Source organism: Oncorhynchus tshawytscha, linkage group LG12, assembly GCF_018296145.1.
Source record: "Oncorhynchus tshawytscha isolate Ot180627B linkage group LG12, Otsh_v2.0, whole genome shotgun sequence".
Classification (NCBI taxonomy): domain Eukaryota; kingdom Metazoa; phylum Chordata; class Actinopteri; order Salmoniformes; family Salmonidae; genus Oncorhynchus; species Oncorhynchus tshawytscha.
The window spans coordinates 34,226,565-34,244,587 of NC_056440.1; the positions used below are offsets into that span (position 1 = coordinate 34,226,565).

General features: G+C 42.8%; 1 protein-coding gene across 1 annotated transcript; it reads left to right on the top strand.

Annotated features, from left to right (window-relative positions):
- Nucleotides 1-1,231: 1,231 nt before the first annotated feature.
- On the top strand, nt 1,232-17,745 carry LOC112262998 (coiled-coil domain-containing protein 92). Its single transcript, XM_024438934.2, has 4 exons — nt 1,232-1,405; nt 4,977-5,150; nt 6,060-6,101; nt 16,192-17,745. The coding sequence occupies exons 2-4, from the start codon at nt 5,015-5,017 to the stop codon at nt 16,980-16,982; spliced, it is 969 nt and encodes a 322-aa protein (XP_024294702.1). The 5' UTR covers nt 1,232-1,405; nt 4,977-5,014; the 3' UTR covers nt 16,983-17,745.
- The last annotated feature ends 278 nt before the right edge of the window (nt 17,746-18,023 follow it).

Consider the following 18,023-nt stretch of genomic DNA (forward strand, 5'->3'; position numbering starts at 1 on the left):
TCAGTCAGATTCTTCCCTAGCAGCTTGGTAGCTTAGTGGCCTTATTTATTGAGCCTCATATAACAAAATTACCTAGAGATTGTTGTATTTTACTTTTTGGCTTCAGAAAGTAGGTTTAGACTGAACATTACTCACTCAATTTTGTGTTGGATGGTATTTCCAGGTTCTGCTGTGTTTCTTCTGCAGGTTTTGGCATGATATAAGTTTTTTTCTTGATTGTCCTTGGTAGTAATAGTCCATTCAGGTAATTTTGTCCTTGATTTTTGACAACATTACCTGAATGGACTATTACTACCAAGGACAATCAAGAAAAAAACTTATATCATGCCAAAACCTGCAGAAGAAACACAGTTTTGATGTTGAGGTTAGTATCTTGCAAAAAAATGTAAGTTTATCTACATTTATCCAAATCTAATTCTATATTTTTGCAGGAGCCCATGCTGACACTCACTCCCCACCTCCCTGCCTTGATCGGGCCTACTGTACATCTTACTGTAGAAATTATGTTGAAAACGAGTCTAGATTGGAACTGTGCTGTTAAAATACAAGTCATAATTTGTATTCTGAACTGGAATAAACTGATTGAAGCAATGTGTTTTTAGAGGCAAACACACTCACACAGTTCTGGGTTGCTCATCTACAGCAGGACTGAGAAAGTATGTTCTTATCCAGTTTGGCACCACATACAAGACATGGTTCTCAACTCTGGCATACTTAAAAAACAAGTACAAAAACAGACTCAATGCTGAGCATGACCTCTATGTTGCACTGTCAACAACTGAGCCCAGAATAGACATGCTTGGTAAAAACTTCATCCTGTGTGATTTGATTAATACGCTTATTCCAGTTCAGAGTGAAAATGATTTATTGTATTTTAACAGCAACAGTTCCAACCTAGACAGATATGTCAGAGTGTTTTTAATGGGGAAAAATAAACATGATTGGCTATTTATATTCCATTTCATTGTTATTTGTTTTTGTCTATATTGCATTTGTTTTAGGCATAAGGGCAATGAAATGTGCCAATATTTGCTTATAGTTGCATATTTTCATAAGTTTATGTCCCAGGAAAACACAGCATTATGTAAAATCACATTTCCTTTGATTTTTTTATGCATCTATTTCTGAGTGTCAACTTATAAGTAATAAAACAAACGACCATTTATTGAACATTGTAACTACTTTTAGTAGTATCCCATGATGCATCGCCTTATTTTGTTGTAGTTCAGGGAGATGAGCGAGAGAACTGACAGACATAGTCCTCTCTGTTACTGCAGACAACAGGAGCGTTTGACCAGCAGCAGCGACAATGCCTGACATGACAGAACGGATTTAGCCACTGTAGCAATTACGGCAACAATTTATATATTAGAGAATATCAGACGATATTGTAATATTGTTGAAGGTAGGTATCGCGATATGTTATTACATTTATAAACCGTTTTCCACATTGGTAACAGCAGGACCCCTCATCGATTGCACCTGTCTCTCGCAGAGTCTGGTTTTGTTAACATTCTCTAGCTAGCAGCAAGCTAGCCACATGAGCATAGCATTGTCAATGATTTATTGCTAAAATGAACACAACAACAGCTTCGAAATTTCTTCGCATGCAGCATCTTAGGTAGCGCTAGCTTCTGCACTCGTTGCTAACGTGAACGTTAGCTAACAGTTTGGTTGGCTAGATAATTGTGACATGCCATGTGGGACTGGATATCAAGAATATAGCTACTAATGTTAGCTAGCTGACTTGATGGTTGGTTGGCTACACAAAATGACAATCGTATTTACTAACTAGTAGGTGTACTAGATATTACCAGTTCACCATTATTACCAGTTTGGATTTGGAGTGCAATAAGACGATGTTGTTTACAAACAGGGCGGCCTTAACCAATTGTTATGGACTGATCATCCTACGTCTGAATTACAGTTAACATCAAATGAAACAATTAGCTAATGTAGCTAGATGCCTAGCTAACATTGTTGTCAAATAGATTTTTAATTGGAAAGTGATAGTCAGACGCGTGCCTGTGAAAGTCAGATCGGGTGCTGTCCGCAATGCAGGTGCTGAAACCAATATAAAACTACTATAATTTTGTCCTTGCATGAGGTCAGTTTGACTTGCTTTTCCATTCGGAGGAATAATTCGAATGAATAATAATTATTGCTCCAAACCCAACTGGCTACCTTGCTGTTATGGAGACAAGTGGATACATTTTAATTCTGCACATTTTCTAGTAGAGCAATGCGGCCTTAATATCTCAATTGATTATTCCAAAGCACATGGAAAGTTAGTTCTATGAACTGGAACAAAGTATCCATGAGACAAAGATATTTGCTCAACACCCACCCTCCATAGGGTGACTTCATGATATTTTCAGCATACTAATTTGAGGCAGCGCTTAGCTTGGTTAGGTGAATTGTAAGGGATTTTCTCAGTCTTAAGTGTGTGAGACTTCGACCAACCTTTTATCACAGGGGGTGTGTCTAGCGTTAATATCTGTTTAGCAGTATGGTAGCTAGTTTGTCTTGCTTCTGTAGTTTATTGGATAGAGGGGAGGGGAGTTGGATATTACATTTTCTCTCCAAAAGCAACATTAATTTAGGATAACTGAGTATATCAGATCACTACAAATGGAGAAAGAGGGTGGAGGGTTGTTTGTTGGTGATGTCATTACAATGTGATATCATTAGAAAAGTATCGTAATCAAATGTTGTCACTGTGCTATGACATCAGCTGAGCTCTCAAGAACCAAGCCTGATGCTAGGAATGGGTTGTGCTGTGTGAGAGTGTCTGCCATCCAGGGTTTACAGGAAGGACTCAGGATTACTCATTTATTATAGATTATCTCTTTGAGTGCACCCTTTATGACGCGTCTCTCTCTCTCTGTGATTACTCGGCTGTGTTGGAGGTCAACTGGTGTCCTTTGCTTCTGTACACAATGAGAGAATTTGACATAAATCTCCTATCGCTGTAGAGCAAGCTTTGAGAGCCATCAGAGGTGACACAATTTATTAATGTTAGTAAGCCGATGATGTAAGAGGGAGAAGCTATGAGATGTGTTATTGAAGCTTGCTTGCTAATGTATGCAGTGGAAGGCTCTCTCTGCACTCAGAGGGGAAAATCAATGTGCTCTCTACTCCCGGCCCAGTAGTGTTGTCTGGGAGAGGGTGGAGACAATGGGACGGCTGCTCTGCTCTGACTGAGTGATGGTCTCTTACCTCACCTCTGGGCGCTGTCTCTGGCTGAACACTGGATGCAAGGACGTCCAAGGAGGGAGGAAGGGACAGGAGACGAGCGGACCCTGCCTGCTGCTGAAGACTGGCTGCATCATGCCGCACCCTGTGTCACTGTGACGTTTACTAATCTTCTCAGGATCTCTGAAAGCATTCTGTACTTAGCCTCCTCCTCACGCTTTGTGCACTGAAATGGAGGAGTAAGTTCCTGCCAGAGTTTTTTTTAAATCCTTGTAGCCTAGTTTCTTTTTTGGATGACCTGTTGATAATGACCTATTCAGCCTATGAAATACCCATTGGCCTATTAACCTATTAATTTAATCAAATCCATACCGTGTGTTCTGAAATGTGTGTTCTCTTATATGGTATTTGGATTGGTATTCATTTGAGGTCTTTTTAATCCAGGGTCTTGTCTCATTAAAGGGTCGATGTTTATTTTAAGCAACATGCTGGTAAAGGGCCCAAGAAACCCAACAAAAATGCAGATGACTTGTTTCCCCCTGAGGTGTCTTCTTTAGAGACGTAGTCTGCTCTCTATCTGATGATAAAATCAATAGTTCGACATCAGTGTGTGTAAGCCAATTAGAGTAAGAAAAAAGGTATTAGCCTATGTGACTCTTCTCTCCTTGCAAGAAATATAGAATTAGGCTGCATTGCGAATTCTATCAGTATAAAGAACGGTATTGACTAAGTAGTGACCAAGAAACTGTATAAATGTACTCGGTTCATTATCATTTCTACATAGTTCCGATTTGGTTTGAGTCATTTTTAAAGTATACTGAACAAATATATAAACGCAACATGTAAAGTGATGGTTCCGTGTTTCATTAAATAAATCCCTGAAATGTTCCATATGCACAAAAAGCTTATTTCTCTCAAATTTTGTGACCAAATTTGTTTACATCTGTGTTAGTGGGAATTTCTCCTTTGCCAAGATAATCCAGCCACCTGACAGGTGTGGCATATCAAGAAGCTGATTAATCAGCATGATCATTACACAGGTGCACCATGTGCTGGGTACAATAAAAGGCTACTCTAAATTGTGCAGTTTTGGCACAACACAATGCTACAGATGTTTTGAGAGAGTTTGCAATTGGCATGCTGACTGCAGGAATGTCCAACATAGCTCTTGTCAGAGAATTTAATGTTAATTTCTCTACCATATGCCGCCTCCAACGTCATTTTCTAGAATTTGGCAGTACGTCCAACCGGCATCACAACCACAGACCACGAGTAACCATGCCAGCCCAGGACCTCCACATCCGGCTTCTTCACCTGCGGGAATTTCTGAGGATGGGGGCATTCTGAGGAGTATTTCTGTCTGAAATAAAGCCCTTTTGTAGGGAAAAACTAATTCTGATTGGCTAGGTCTGGCTCCCAGTGGGTGGCCTGGCTCCCAAGTGGGTGGGCCTATGCCCTCGCAGGCCCACTCATGGCTGCACCCCTGCCCAGTCATGTAGAGCCATAGATTAGGACCTAATGAATTTACTATATTTCAATTGACTGAGTTCCTTCTATGAACTGTAACTCAGTAAAATCTTTTAAAATGTTGTATGTTGCGTATATATTTTTATTCACAATATATTGAGTTATCCTCACCCCAAAAGTAAGAAAAATCAAAGGCAAAGTAAAGCTGGTGCACATCCCAAATGGGTGAAAGGGGGATCATTTAGGCTAAGCACTGAACCCCAGATGGTACGGCTCTTGTTTTGATGTTGTCTCTCTGTCATCTATGTTTGCAGGTCTCTAGAGCTGGTGTGTTTCTACTGCATCATCTGCCATGGCATCCCCCACTGGTACCCTAGAGAATAATCTGCACAGCGCCCAGAAGAACCTGCTCTTCCTCCAGCAGGACCATGCCAAGACACTGAAAGGTCTACATGCAGAGATCCGCAGACTACAACAGCACTGTACAGGTGAACATGCTGAACCTCAAACTGAACTTGAACTAGGGCCACTAGACCTAAATACATACACTTCACAGGGTTCGTACAGTCATGAACATCCTGGGAAAGTATTGGAATTTGAAAATGGTGTTTTCCAGGCCTGGAAAAGTTTTGGAAAACAATAAAATCCTAAAATGTATTTTAGGCAGAGTTTAAAAAATAAAAAAAATTAAAATGTATCCATCAAATAAAAATCAACATATCAGCCAGAATCGGAATGACAATATTGCCGTGTTTGCGGACATCACTTGCATAGTGCGAGACTAGTTTACAGTTGCTTAAGGAGAGAGTGACAGTCGGACATTGCAGCAACAGGTAGGCCTATAAAATATGATAGAGAACAGATTAACTAGGTAGCCAAATCAAAACATATGTTGTACCCTCTAGTTAACTGTTTAGCTATTATTAGCATATATTTTGTTATGTCCCCAAAAACATTCCATCGACATTCGCGAAAAGGTCATCGAAAGTTGATTTTCAATATTTGACAACTAACAAACACCAAAATAAAATCTAGACCGTCAGGGAGAATCTAAAACTCCAAAATGATGCATTGATTTTGTTATGTTTGATATTTGAATCACTCAGATAGCCATAAGTCTTGGCAAAATGTGTAGAATTTCAGGAAATTTGCTTTAAAACAGCTAAATGTTGTCTGTGTGGCCAACAGGATAGCCTGTTTAGGGTAGGCGACCTTCCCTGGCCATGCCCAAAATCTAATCCATATTTTGATCCAGAAAAAATCCTGCTCTCCACTAGAACTGCTAGACAGGCTCTCTGAATAGCATGCTCCTTTATGCCACCACACCACTCCTGTCAGAGCTGAAGATGTCACTTCCTGGTCTGACGGTGACATTTGATTCTCTTCTCTTTTCACAGACTTGACATATGAGCTGACAGTGAGAAGTTCAGATCCAACAGGTAAGATGTTTAACAGGCGTCCTTTCATAACGTGACCCAAGGCACACACACTTGGCCTGGCTTTTTCAATACTTAATTATTACATAGTAATACAATAGTTATTGAGAGATTTCTACATTTTTACTGAGGTGGGATCCAGTCAGTTTATTTTCTCACAATTTTTCTAGATGTAATTCTGTGGGAACTCTCTGTTTTGACTTGACTCTGCTGTCATTGTGTAAGTGATGCCAGTACTGGCAGTATAGTACACTGTTAGACAGAGACATGGAATGTAGCCATTGATGTTTTACCACTTGTAGTTATTCTCTTTGACACTGATTTCACTTTGATTGGAAAACTTTTGAAATGAAATGGATATATTTTCAATGCCTCTGCAAACTATCGTACTGGCAGGTATATTGTTCATGAAATTATATAGCCTATGTGAACTAAAAAATCGCTCTCTGCTTGGCTTCACACTGGCTGTTCGAAAACAGTGGCAGTGCCCGTGAACAGCCCAGGTACTAAAACCTGCAAAGCTATAAATTAGACTTTCTGCAGCAGAACAGAGGCCTCTGTATGTCTTAGCCCTGGGAATGGGAGAGAGCAGAAGGCTTGTGCTGTATCCTGGAAACACTCCCCCACCCAGGATGCGGTGCTCTGCGGCCGGGACCCCCTGCGGTTCAGGGCACTGTCCTCCTTTCACTGTCAGCTCACCGTCAAGCTCATAGCACAGCCCCCTCCCCCACGTTACCATGGACATGTCACAGAGTCAAACAGAAGTCTAAATGATATACACAGGAGAACTGACAATGAGCATACAGTAGAACCACACAGAGATCCAACTCTGGGATTTGACCACGTAGTAGACAGACTCAAATAGGAATTGAACATGAATCACAGGGGATCTGTGCAATAGGTAGAAAATATAGCAATCAATGTGATGATAGATATCCTGTATACGGTCAGTACTACGGAAATACTATTAACAATGGGCAGAAGTCAAGGCCCTCCCACCCTCATCTTTCAGGACATCATTACAGTCTTGATTAAGCAGCTGAAATAGCTTTATATACTTGCCAGAGAACAGTGAGCTGATACTCACACTTTGTAGCATCTCTAGCCATGGACCCAAGCAAAAAAGAATGATAAAAAAGCTAAACAAATCATGGTTCTGAAATCAGGCTTGATCGTTGATGTCTTTTGTGCTTTTGAATTATTGAATGGGAAATCAGTCAGTTCACTGTTACAGAATAACAGTAGGTTGTACGACAGGTAACATATCTCACTGAATGTTACCTTGTGAATCCTGTAAAGGGGCTCTGTGCAGTGCAGACAGCGCAGTACTGTGGGGGTTATTTTCAGAGACAGTAGCAGGTTAGTGTGGGACAACACGCAGATTTCAGTGCAGGAAATTAGATGATGTGTCACAGCACTAATGGACAGTCTGCGACCTACTTAGTGCAGCAGGCAGGGCTCAGTGGCTCAAAACAAAGACGACATCCCCTCTCTCGGCAGGTAAAGAAACACCAATCATAACCCCCCCGCCCATTAAGCTGATAGGAAATATACCAGACTGTCTACTCTAGTATTCATTGTAGATGGGTTGTATTGGGTAGAGATCATTATGTAGGCTCTACAGTATGATATAGGCCTATCTATCTGATACAGAGAGGTAATAGCTAGGCTATATCTGTACAGTAGCTGCTTGTGAATGTGTGTCTGATCAATGCTAATGGGGTGGGGTGAAGTAGGAGCTGTGTTGATGTGGTAAGGGGAGGATGAAGAGCAATGATGAAGGTCAGAGCAGTGCTGTGACCTTGCTATCGACCAGATATGTAATTTGAGACAGGAGCTCTTCTCTCTCTCTCTCTCTCTCTCTCTCTCTAACTCTCTCTCTGCCCACCGCAGATGAGTCTCTGTAGACCATCACTCACATCAGCTGACAGACTCAGTCCATGGTCAGTGGATATACTTACTCTAGAAGCACTAAAACAGTCATTTGGACTGCTCATGAATGTAATTTCTGTATTACTCTGCCATTTTTAAAGTCATGCCCCTTTCCGTCCTTGACATTTCCGAGATACAGGGCATCGGAGTCTTCTTGGGAATGACGCTACAAGCTTGGCACACCTGTATTTGGGGAGTTTCTCCCATTCTTCTCTGTAGATCGCTGAAGTTGGAGACTTTTATCTCCCTCACCAACTTCAAACATCTGCTATCTGAGCAGCTAACCTATCGCTGCAGCTGTACATAGTCTATCGGTAAATAGCCCACCCAATTTTACCTACCTCATCCCCATACTGTTTATATTTATTTACTTTTCTGCTCTTTTGCACACCAATATCTCTACCTGTACATGACCATCTGATCATTTATCACTCCAGTGTTAATCTGCAAAATTGTAATTATTCGCCTACCTCCTCATGCCTTTTGCACACAATGTATATAGACTCTTTTTTTTTTCCTACTGTGTTATTGACTTGTTAATTGTTTACTGCATGTGTAACTCTGTGTTGTCTGTTCACACTGCTATGCTTTATCTTGGCCAGGTCGCAGTTGCAAATGAGAACTTGTTCTCAACTAGCCTACCTGGTTAAATAAAGGTGAAATATAAAAATAAAGATACTCTCAAGCTCTGTCAGGTTGGATGGGGGGGCGTTGCTGTGCTGCTATTTTCAGGTCTCTTCAGAGATATTAGATTGGGTTCAAGTCCAGGCTCTGGCTGAGCCACTCAAGGACATTCAGAGACTTTTCCCGAAGCCACTCCTGCATTGTCTTCGCTGTGTGCTTAGGGTCGTTGTCCTGTTGGAAGGTGAACATTTTCCCCAATCTGAGGTCCTGATCGCTCTAGAGTAGATTTTCATCAAGGATCTCGCTGTATTTTGCTACGTTCATCTTTCCCTCCATCCTGACTAGTCTCCCAGTCCCTGCCGATGAAAAACATCCCCACAGCATGATGCTTCCACAACCAAGTGTCACTGTAGGGATGGTGCCACGTTTCCTCCAAGCATGATAATTGGCATTCGTGACCAAAGAGTTCAATCTTAGTTTCATCAGACCAGAGAATCTTGTTTCTCATGGTCTGAGAGTCCTTTAAGTGCCTTTTGGAAAACTCTAAGCGGGATGTCATGTGCCTTTTACTGAGGAGTGGCTTCCGTCTGGCCAGTCTACCATAAAGGCCTGATTGGTGTAGTGCTGCAGAGATGGTTCTCCTTCTGGAAGGTTCTCCCGTCTACACAGAGGAACTCTGGAGCTCTGTCAGAGTGACCATCGGGTTCTTGGTCACCTCCCTTACCAAGGCCCTTCTGCCCCGATTGCTCAGTTTGGCCGGGCGGCCAGTTCTAGGAAGAGTCTTGGCTGTTCATAACTTCTTCCATTTAAGAATGATGGAGGCCACTGTGTTCTTGGGGACCTTCAATGCTGCGGAAATGTATTCGTACCCTTCCCCAGATCTCTGCCTTGACACAATCCTGTCTTGGAGCTCTACGGACAATTCCTTCGACCTCATTGCTTGGTTTTTGCTCTGACATGCACTGGCAACTGGGGGACCTTATAAAGACAGGTGTGTGCCTTTCCAAATCATCTCCAATTAGTTGGGACATAACATTTTTGCATCTGAGCTTCTAGAGTGTGTGGCTCTCCTTTATTTTTTAAAAAGTGTTCCACTCCGCTAGCCAGCACCTCGCCTAAATAGGTGTGCGTTTCTTTCGCCTCACATTTAGTTGGGTTTAACATAGGTGGTCTCCAAAGTAATACAAACATCTCAAGGATGAGCAATGGAAACAGGATGCACCGGAGCTCAATTTCGAGTATCATAGCAGAGTCTGAATACTTAAGGTAATTCTGTTTAGGTTTTTTTGCAAACATTTCCAAAAACCTGTTTTCGATTTGTCATTATGTGGTATTGTGTGTAGATTGATGAGGATTTTGTATTTATTTAATGCATTTTAGTATAATGCTGTTACGTAACAAAATGTGGAAAAAGTGAAGGGGTCTGAATACTTTCCAAATGAACTGTAACACACGGTCGTTGTTAGAATCTTAAATTCACAAACAGAACTGGAGTTATAACTATTTTTAAATGGTATTCCCCCCGTTGCTCCTCCTTTTCCCGACAGTAGGGCTTGCTCCCCTCCTTCTCCTGACAGTAGGACCTGCTCCCCTCCTTCGCCCGACAGTAGGGCCTTCTTTTTCCTCGTCTTGTCGTGTCCCGTGTATTTATAGTTTTATATATATTTTTTCCACATATATATATATATATATATATTTTTTTTTATATATTATTTTTCTTAACCTCAACTTCAACATACTCTCCTGCAATCTGCCTCACCCAATGTGGTGTGGATCTGCTATTTTCTTTACTTTTGAACCGGAACCCCAAACAGAAGCTAGCCAGCTAACTAGCTACTAGCTAGTAGTCAGCTAGTCACTGCTAGCGGTCATCAGCTAACCTTTAGCCTGGACAACTCTTGTCAGTCTGCACAGCTCGACTCAAAACAGAGCAAATCAAATGTATTTTTCTCCATATCTCCGGATTCCTACCGCAAGCTCTGAACCTTTTCACCTGGATCATCGCAGCTAGCTAGCTACTATTCCGAGTGGCCACTCCTGGCTAACATCTCTGTCCCGAAGCAAGAACCAATTAGCCTGGAGCTAGCCTTTGCTAGGCCCATCTCCCGGCTAGCTGAAGAGGTCCATTAGCCACTCCTTGGGCTACAATACCTAATTTGACAATTGGCCTGGACTCCTTTTATTGCCGACACGGAGCCCCGCCGATTCCATCACGACTGGACTACCGACATAATCTGCCCGAGGGGGTTTTTCATCTGGCTCCTCCATTACGACGCCCCCTGAATGCCCATCTGCTAGCCGCGGCCCGCTAGCTGTCTAGAGCATATCGGACTGTTAGCTGAAGAGGCCCATCGGACAAATTCTTTGGTCACTATACCTATTTTAGAACCATTTACCACTCGGAGCCCTGCTGATCCATCACGACTAGTCTGCCGACGTAACAGCGCGAGGGGGCCACAACAGACTTCTTCCGTTGCGACGTCCCTCTAAGGCCCTTCTGGTAACTTGCTAGCCCCGGCCCGCTAGCTGTCTGAATCGATGTGTCTCCAGCCCGCCGAGCTACTCACTGGACCCCTATGATCACTCGGCTACGCATGGCTCCCTTATGTCAATATGCCTTGTCTATTGCTGTTTTGGTTAGTGATTATTGACTTATTTCACCATAGAGCCTCTAACCCTGCTCAATACGCCTTAGCTAACCCTTTAGTTCCACCTCCCACACATGTGGTGACCTCACCTGGTTGAAATTGTGTTTCTAGAGACAATATCTCTCTCATCGTCACTCAATGCCTAGGTTTACCTCCACTGTATTCACATCCTACCATACCTTTGTCTGTACATTACGCCTTGAATCTATTCTACTGTGCCCATAAACCTGCTCCTTTTACTCTCTGTTCCGAACGTACTAGACGACCAGTTCTTATAGCCTTTAGCCGTACCCTTATCCTACTCCTCTTCTGTTCCTTTGGTGATGTAGAGGTTAATCCAGGCACTGCAGTGTCTAACTCCATTCCTATTCCCCAGGCGCTCTCATTTGTTGACTTCTGTAACCGTAAAAGCCTTGGTTTCATGCAAGTTAACATTATAAGCCTCCTCCCTAAGTTTGTTTTATTCACTGCTTTAGCATACTCTGCCAACCCGGATGTCCTAGCCATGTCTGAATCCTGGCTTAGGAAGACCACCAAAAATGTCCATCCCTAACTATAACATTTTCCGACAAGATAGAACTGCCAAAGGGGGTGGAGTTAGCCTGCAGAGTTCTGTCTTACTATCCAGGTCTGAGCCCAAACAATTTCAGCTTCTACTTTTAAAAATCTACCTTTCCAGAAACAAGTCTCAGAAATAACTCTCAAGTCTCAGCTGTGCCCTGGACACCATATGTGAATTGATTACCCCCCATCTATCTTCAGAGCTCGTGCTGTTAGGTGACCTAAACTGGGACATGCTTAACACCCCGGCCATCCTACAATCTAAGCTTGATGCCCTCAATCTCACACAAATTATCAATGACCCTACCAGGTGCAAACCCAAATCCGTAAACACGGGCACCCTCATAGATATCATCCTAACCAACCTGCCCTCCAAATACACCTCTGCTGTCTTCAACCAGGATCTCAGCTATCACTGCCTCATTGCCTGCGTCCATAATGGGTCTGCGGTCAAACGACCACCCCTCAACACTGTCAAATGCTCCCTAAAACACTTCAGCGAGCAGGCCTTTCTAATCAACCTGGCCCGGATATCCTGGAAGGATATTGACCTCATTCCGTCGGTAGAGGATGCCTGGTTATTCTTTAAAATTGCTTTCCTCACCATTTTAAATAAGCATGCCCCATTCAAATAAAATTGAACCAGGAATAGATATAACCCTTGGTAGACTCCATACTGCCCTTGACCAGCACAAAAACAGCCGGAGGCGTACTGCATTAGCATCGAATAGCCCCTGCGATATGCAACTTTTCAGGGAAGTTAGGAACCAATATACACAGGCAGTTAAGAAAGCAAAGGCTAGCTTTTTCAAACAGAAATGTGCATCCTGTAGCACAAACTCCAAAACGTTCTGGGACACTGTAAAGTTCATGGAGAATAAGAGCACCTCCTCCCAGCTGCCCACTGCAGGCTAGGAAACATTGTCACCACCGATAAATCCACAATAATTGAGAATTTCAATAAGAATTTCTCTACGGCTGGCCATGCTTTCCACCTGGCTACCCCTACCCAGGTCAACAGACCTGCACCCCCCCCCACAGCAATTTGCCCAAGCCTCCCCATTTCTCCTTCACCCAAATCCAAACAGCTGATGTTCTGAAAGAGCTGCAAAATCATGACCCCTGCAAATCAGCCAGGCTAGACAATCTGGACCCTCTCTTTCTAAAATTATCTGCCGAAATTGTTGCAACCCCTATTACTAGCCTGGTCAACCTCTCTTTCGTATCGTCTGAGATCCCCAAAGATTGGAAAGCTGTATTCTTCCCGGCCCTTCTTTGGACACTGTGTTAACTAACCTCCAGATGAGGTTCAATGCCATACAACTCTCCTTCCGTGGCCTCCAACTGCTCTTAAACGCAAGTCAAACTAAATGCATGCTCTTCAACCGATCGCTGCCCACACCTGCCCACCCATCCAGCATCACTACTCTGGACGGTTCTGACTTAGAATATGTGGACAACTACAAATACCTAGGTGTCTGGTTAGACTGTAAACTCTCCTTCCAGACTCACATTAAGCATCTCCAATCCAAAGTTAAATCTAGAATCGGCTTCCTATTTCGCAACAAAGCATCCTTCACTCATGCTGCCAAACACCCTCGTAAAACTAACTCTCCTACCGATCCTTGACTTCGGCAATGTCATTTACAAAATAGCCTCCAACACTCTACTCAGCAAACTGGATGCAGTCTATCACAGTGCCGTCCGTTTTGTCACCTAAGCCCCATATACTACCCACCACTACCACCTGCATGCTCTCGATGGTTGGCCCTCACTTCATATTCGTCACCAAACCCACTGGCTCCAGGTCATCGATAAGTCTTTTCTAGGTAAAGCCCCGCCTTATTTCAGCTCACTGGTCACCATAGCAGCACCCACCCCGTAGCACGCGCTCCAGCAGGTATATTTTACTGGTCACCCCCAAAGCCAATTCCTCGTTTGGCCGCCTTTCCTTCCAGTTCTCTGCTGCCAATGACTGGAACGAACTGCAAAAATCACTGAAGTTGGAGACTCAAAACTCCCTCGCTAACTTTAAGCACCAGCAGTTAGAGCAGCTCACAGATCACTGCACCTGTACATAGCCCATCTGTAAATAGCCCATCCAACTACCTCATCCTTTTATTTATTTTGCTCCTTTGCACCCTAGTATCTCTACTTGCACACTCATCTTCTGCACATCTATCACTCCAGGGTGTAATTGCTATATTGTAATTTTTTCGCCACTATGGCCTATTTATTGCCTTACCTCCCTTATCCTCACTCATTTGGACACACTGTATATAGACTTTTTCTATTTTATTATTGACTGTGTGTTTGTTAATTCCATGTGTAACTCTGTGTTGTTGTTTGTGTTGCACTGCTTTGCTTTATCTTGGCCAGGTCGCAGTTGTAAATGAGAGCTTGTTCTCAACTAGCCTACCTGGTTAAATAAAGGTGAAATAAATAAAACATTTAAAAAATTATGTAATCACCAATTGTGAATGAAGAACAGGGTGGGCCATTCTATTGTATGGATCTATTCTAATTATAATCTCAAAATGGTATGTATCCTATATCAGTCCACCGAATCCAAGCAGTCTTATCAGTTTACTCTGTCCTACTTAGAGTACACAGTGTGCGTAATTTACAATGGCAAGAAGACCAAGACGAATGGATCTACTTGCTGCATTAGCGTTGCTACAAAACCAGCCTGGCCGATTATCAGCACAAAATGTCCTCACTGAGAGAGAAGGCCCTACATCGGAAGCAAAAACAACATCTGCAACGTACACCATGTCAGCACAAGCTGACAATAATTGACAATTATTTACATCTGTTGCTTCTGTCCTGATGTTCACTATTTATCAAGCACACATTGCGCTTATAATGATGTTTAGTTCACTGATGTTTTCATCATTTCACCGTGTGTCTTGGTGAGTGGGATATTTTTGAAATGTTTTTTGTCATTATAGACAGAAGCTGTTACCGCTTTCTAACACATGCTTTCTATGTCATAGTTGTAACAAAGGCACGTCCCTCTCCAGCGCTCGAGTTCGTTGATTATTATTATTAGGCTGATTTATTTTTATTCACACCTGTCACCATTGTTACACGCATCCGCTCCTAATCAGACTCAATCACCTGCTTGATTACCTTCCCTATAACTGTCACTCCTGCACGCTGCTCGTGTTTCTTGTTTTGTCCATGTTCGTTTTATTTATTAAATTATTCACTCCCTGTACTTCCTTCCCAACTCCCAGCGTACACTTTCCAGCACTCCATGAATAAAATCTGTTGGACACTTGAATATTGATGTTGTTTGTTTTTCCATATTTTTTACAGCCTACAGTAACATAAACAAATTAAAATGCTGTTATTAAAAGTACCTATGCGCAAGGTGTGTGTGTGTGTGTGTGTGTGTGTGTGTGTGTGTGTGTGTGTGTGTGTGTGTGTGTGTGTGTGTGTGTGTGTGTGTGTGTGTGTGTGTGTGCGTGTGCGTGCGTGCGTGCGTGCGTGCGTGCGTGGAGGGTTGGATACACAGTATGTGTAGCCTATATTTGGAATTTGCAGTGTGTTTGTGTGTGTGTTAGGCCCAATGCAGCAGTTTTTATCTTAATATAATTTCAGGTTAACAGTTATTTACCTTACCTTTAAATTAAAATGGTCAAAAAGAATCAGAAATAGCTTCTTAGCAAAGAGCACATTTTCAAGCAGGAATTGTACAGTTTTTGTGTACCTATGATAAAAATTACAGACCTCTACATGCTTTGTAAGTAGGAAAACCTGCAAAATCGGCAGTGTATGAAATACTTGTTCTCCCCACTGTACATATGTAGGATGTTAATTTGACCAGTTTCTCACAGCAGGAAAATAATCCTGCAGTAACAGGAAATGTGATTATTGTCTGGATTAGAATTAATTGACATTTATATAGGGGTTGCAACATTTTTAGTTGAGGCAAATCAAGTCTGACATTTTTAAGATGAAATTACTTTCTTTAGAAGCATTTTTTAACCTTGAATACACTACAAGTTTGCATTTCCTGTAGTGCAGGAAATGTCCTGCAACAACAGGGTGATCAAATTAAGATCCTATATCTGTACACAAGCCTACAGTATGTTAACTGCAGATGGCAGCCCTACCAGACAAATAGCAAAACAGCCTTGTTTGTACTCCTGATGGAATATTTTGAGAGGAATGGACAATGTTTTATTGTGGATCCAAATAAAGCAGGCTATGTGAGACTTTTGTGTGTTGCAACAGGGTGTAGATTTCTGATGGTTGTGTGAATGTGCATGTTTTGTCTTCATATAGGGGTCTAACAGTGTGATTTGTTTGTGTGTGTGCAGACAGCAGTGAGGCACGCTGCAGGGAGCTACACAGTAAGTGTGAGGAGCTTGAGGCTCAGCTGAAAGTGAAGGAGGAGGAGAACACTGAGCTGCTGAGGGACCTGGAGCAGAAGAATGCCATGATCTCTGTCCTAGAGAACACCATCAAGGAAAGGGAGAAGAAGTACCTGGAGGAGCTGAAGATGAAGAGCCACAAGCTGGCTGTCCTGTCTGGAGAGCTGGAGCAGAGAGCCAGCACCATTGCCTACCTCACCTCTCAGCTCCACGCCACCAAGAAAAAGCTCCTGGCAGGCAGCTCCTCTGAGGCCAGCCCCAACGTCAGCCCTGTGAGCTCCTACAAGCCCACCCCTCCCAAAGCCAAGGACCGTCAGTCTGGCCCTGAGACCCCTCTACGCCGCATGAAGAAGAGCCTTTCTCAGCCGCTGCACTCTGAGTTAACCGAGCTGTACCGGCTGGGTTCTGACGGGAGGAGGATGGTCCTACGGGAGGCGGTGGACGCCATGCCCGACCCCACCCCATTTCTGCAGGCAGCTCGAGACATGCCTGATCTACAGATGGTACGAGACCGGCCTGCTGTCATCCCCCCCATTGCCTGTGATCGCTCGTCCAGCCCCCGCCACAGCCTGGCACGGGACCGTCAGCACCGGGCACACGTGGGCGTGGCACACCGCATCCACCACAGCACCCCTCCACTAGCGCCGTCTCAGCCAGAGGTGGAGATGCTGGCTGTGGACCAGGTCAATGGGGACAAGGTGGTGAGGAAGCGATCCGGGGCGGACAGAACAGTTTAACACACGACAAGAGCGAGAAGGAGCATCACCTACTCTATAATCAGCTGCTTTTTATGCAATTCTGCAACGAGCAAAAGAAAGTAAAATGGGATACAGACAAAAAAAGAAAAATGTCACTTTCTTCACTTCAAAAAAACGTTTTTAATATGTAGACACGGACTACTGCAAGCATGCCAAATGTTTTGTTTTGAAACCCATGTGACTTAAACATCCTGTCCTTTTTGCATGGTCTCTCATCTCACTCCATCTTACATCGTGCACATAAACTTCTCTGCCAAACATCTGCATTGTTGCCTGCTTACCTGGTGAATCCAATACACATGGTCATAGTTAATACGACAGTTAAGTTATCCATACTTCATCTGGTCAGCAATACTGTCCAGACAGATAAACAAGCTATGTGAAGTCTGCAGCTACGTACATGTTATAGAAGTTAACTTATTCAACTAATACTCCCTGAATGTTTTTCATCTTGTGAGGTTAATACATTAACAGAAACAAATCACACAAATGAATTGGTTACATGTCATGGGCATTTCTAAGACATAATCTACACAGAACTGTCTGACCTATGTATCCGTGATATCTGTAAATATGTGATGGATTTTTAATTTATTGTTTGTTTTACTTTTAATATAGAAAAAATACATCTCAAGTATCGAAAAGTGGCATAATCACTTATTGTCATGCTTCTCACATCACACTTACTCGTCCTTGAATACTATGTATATGACAATATAATAAAGCAGTCTTTTTTTGTTACTAACGTGGTGTGTGTTGGGAAGAATCTAACCTCTGTCACAGGCTTTCACCATGTCAGCGAAGCCTGGAAGCAGAACTTTGGAAGAATCTGAAGCGGAAACTGCTTGACGTTTCATGCTGCCAGTGGACATAGGGTGAGAAATGGGTCATTAATAGCTGTGTTTTTTGCAACTATTGAAACACTGAGTGTGGACAAAAGAATACCAACATTTTCACACTGTCATGCTGTTATTATAATAGCACAAGTAATCTAAAGTAGGTATTTGATCATTCATATAG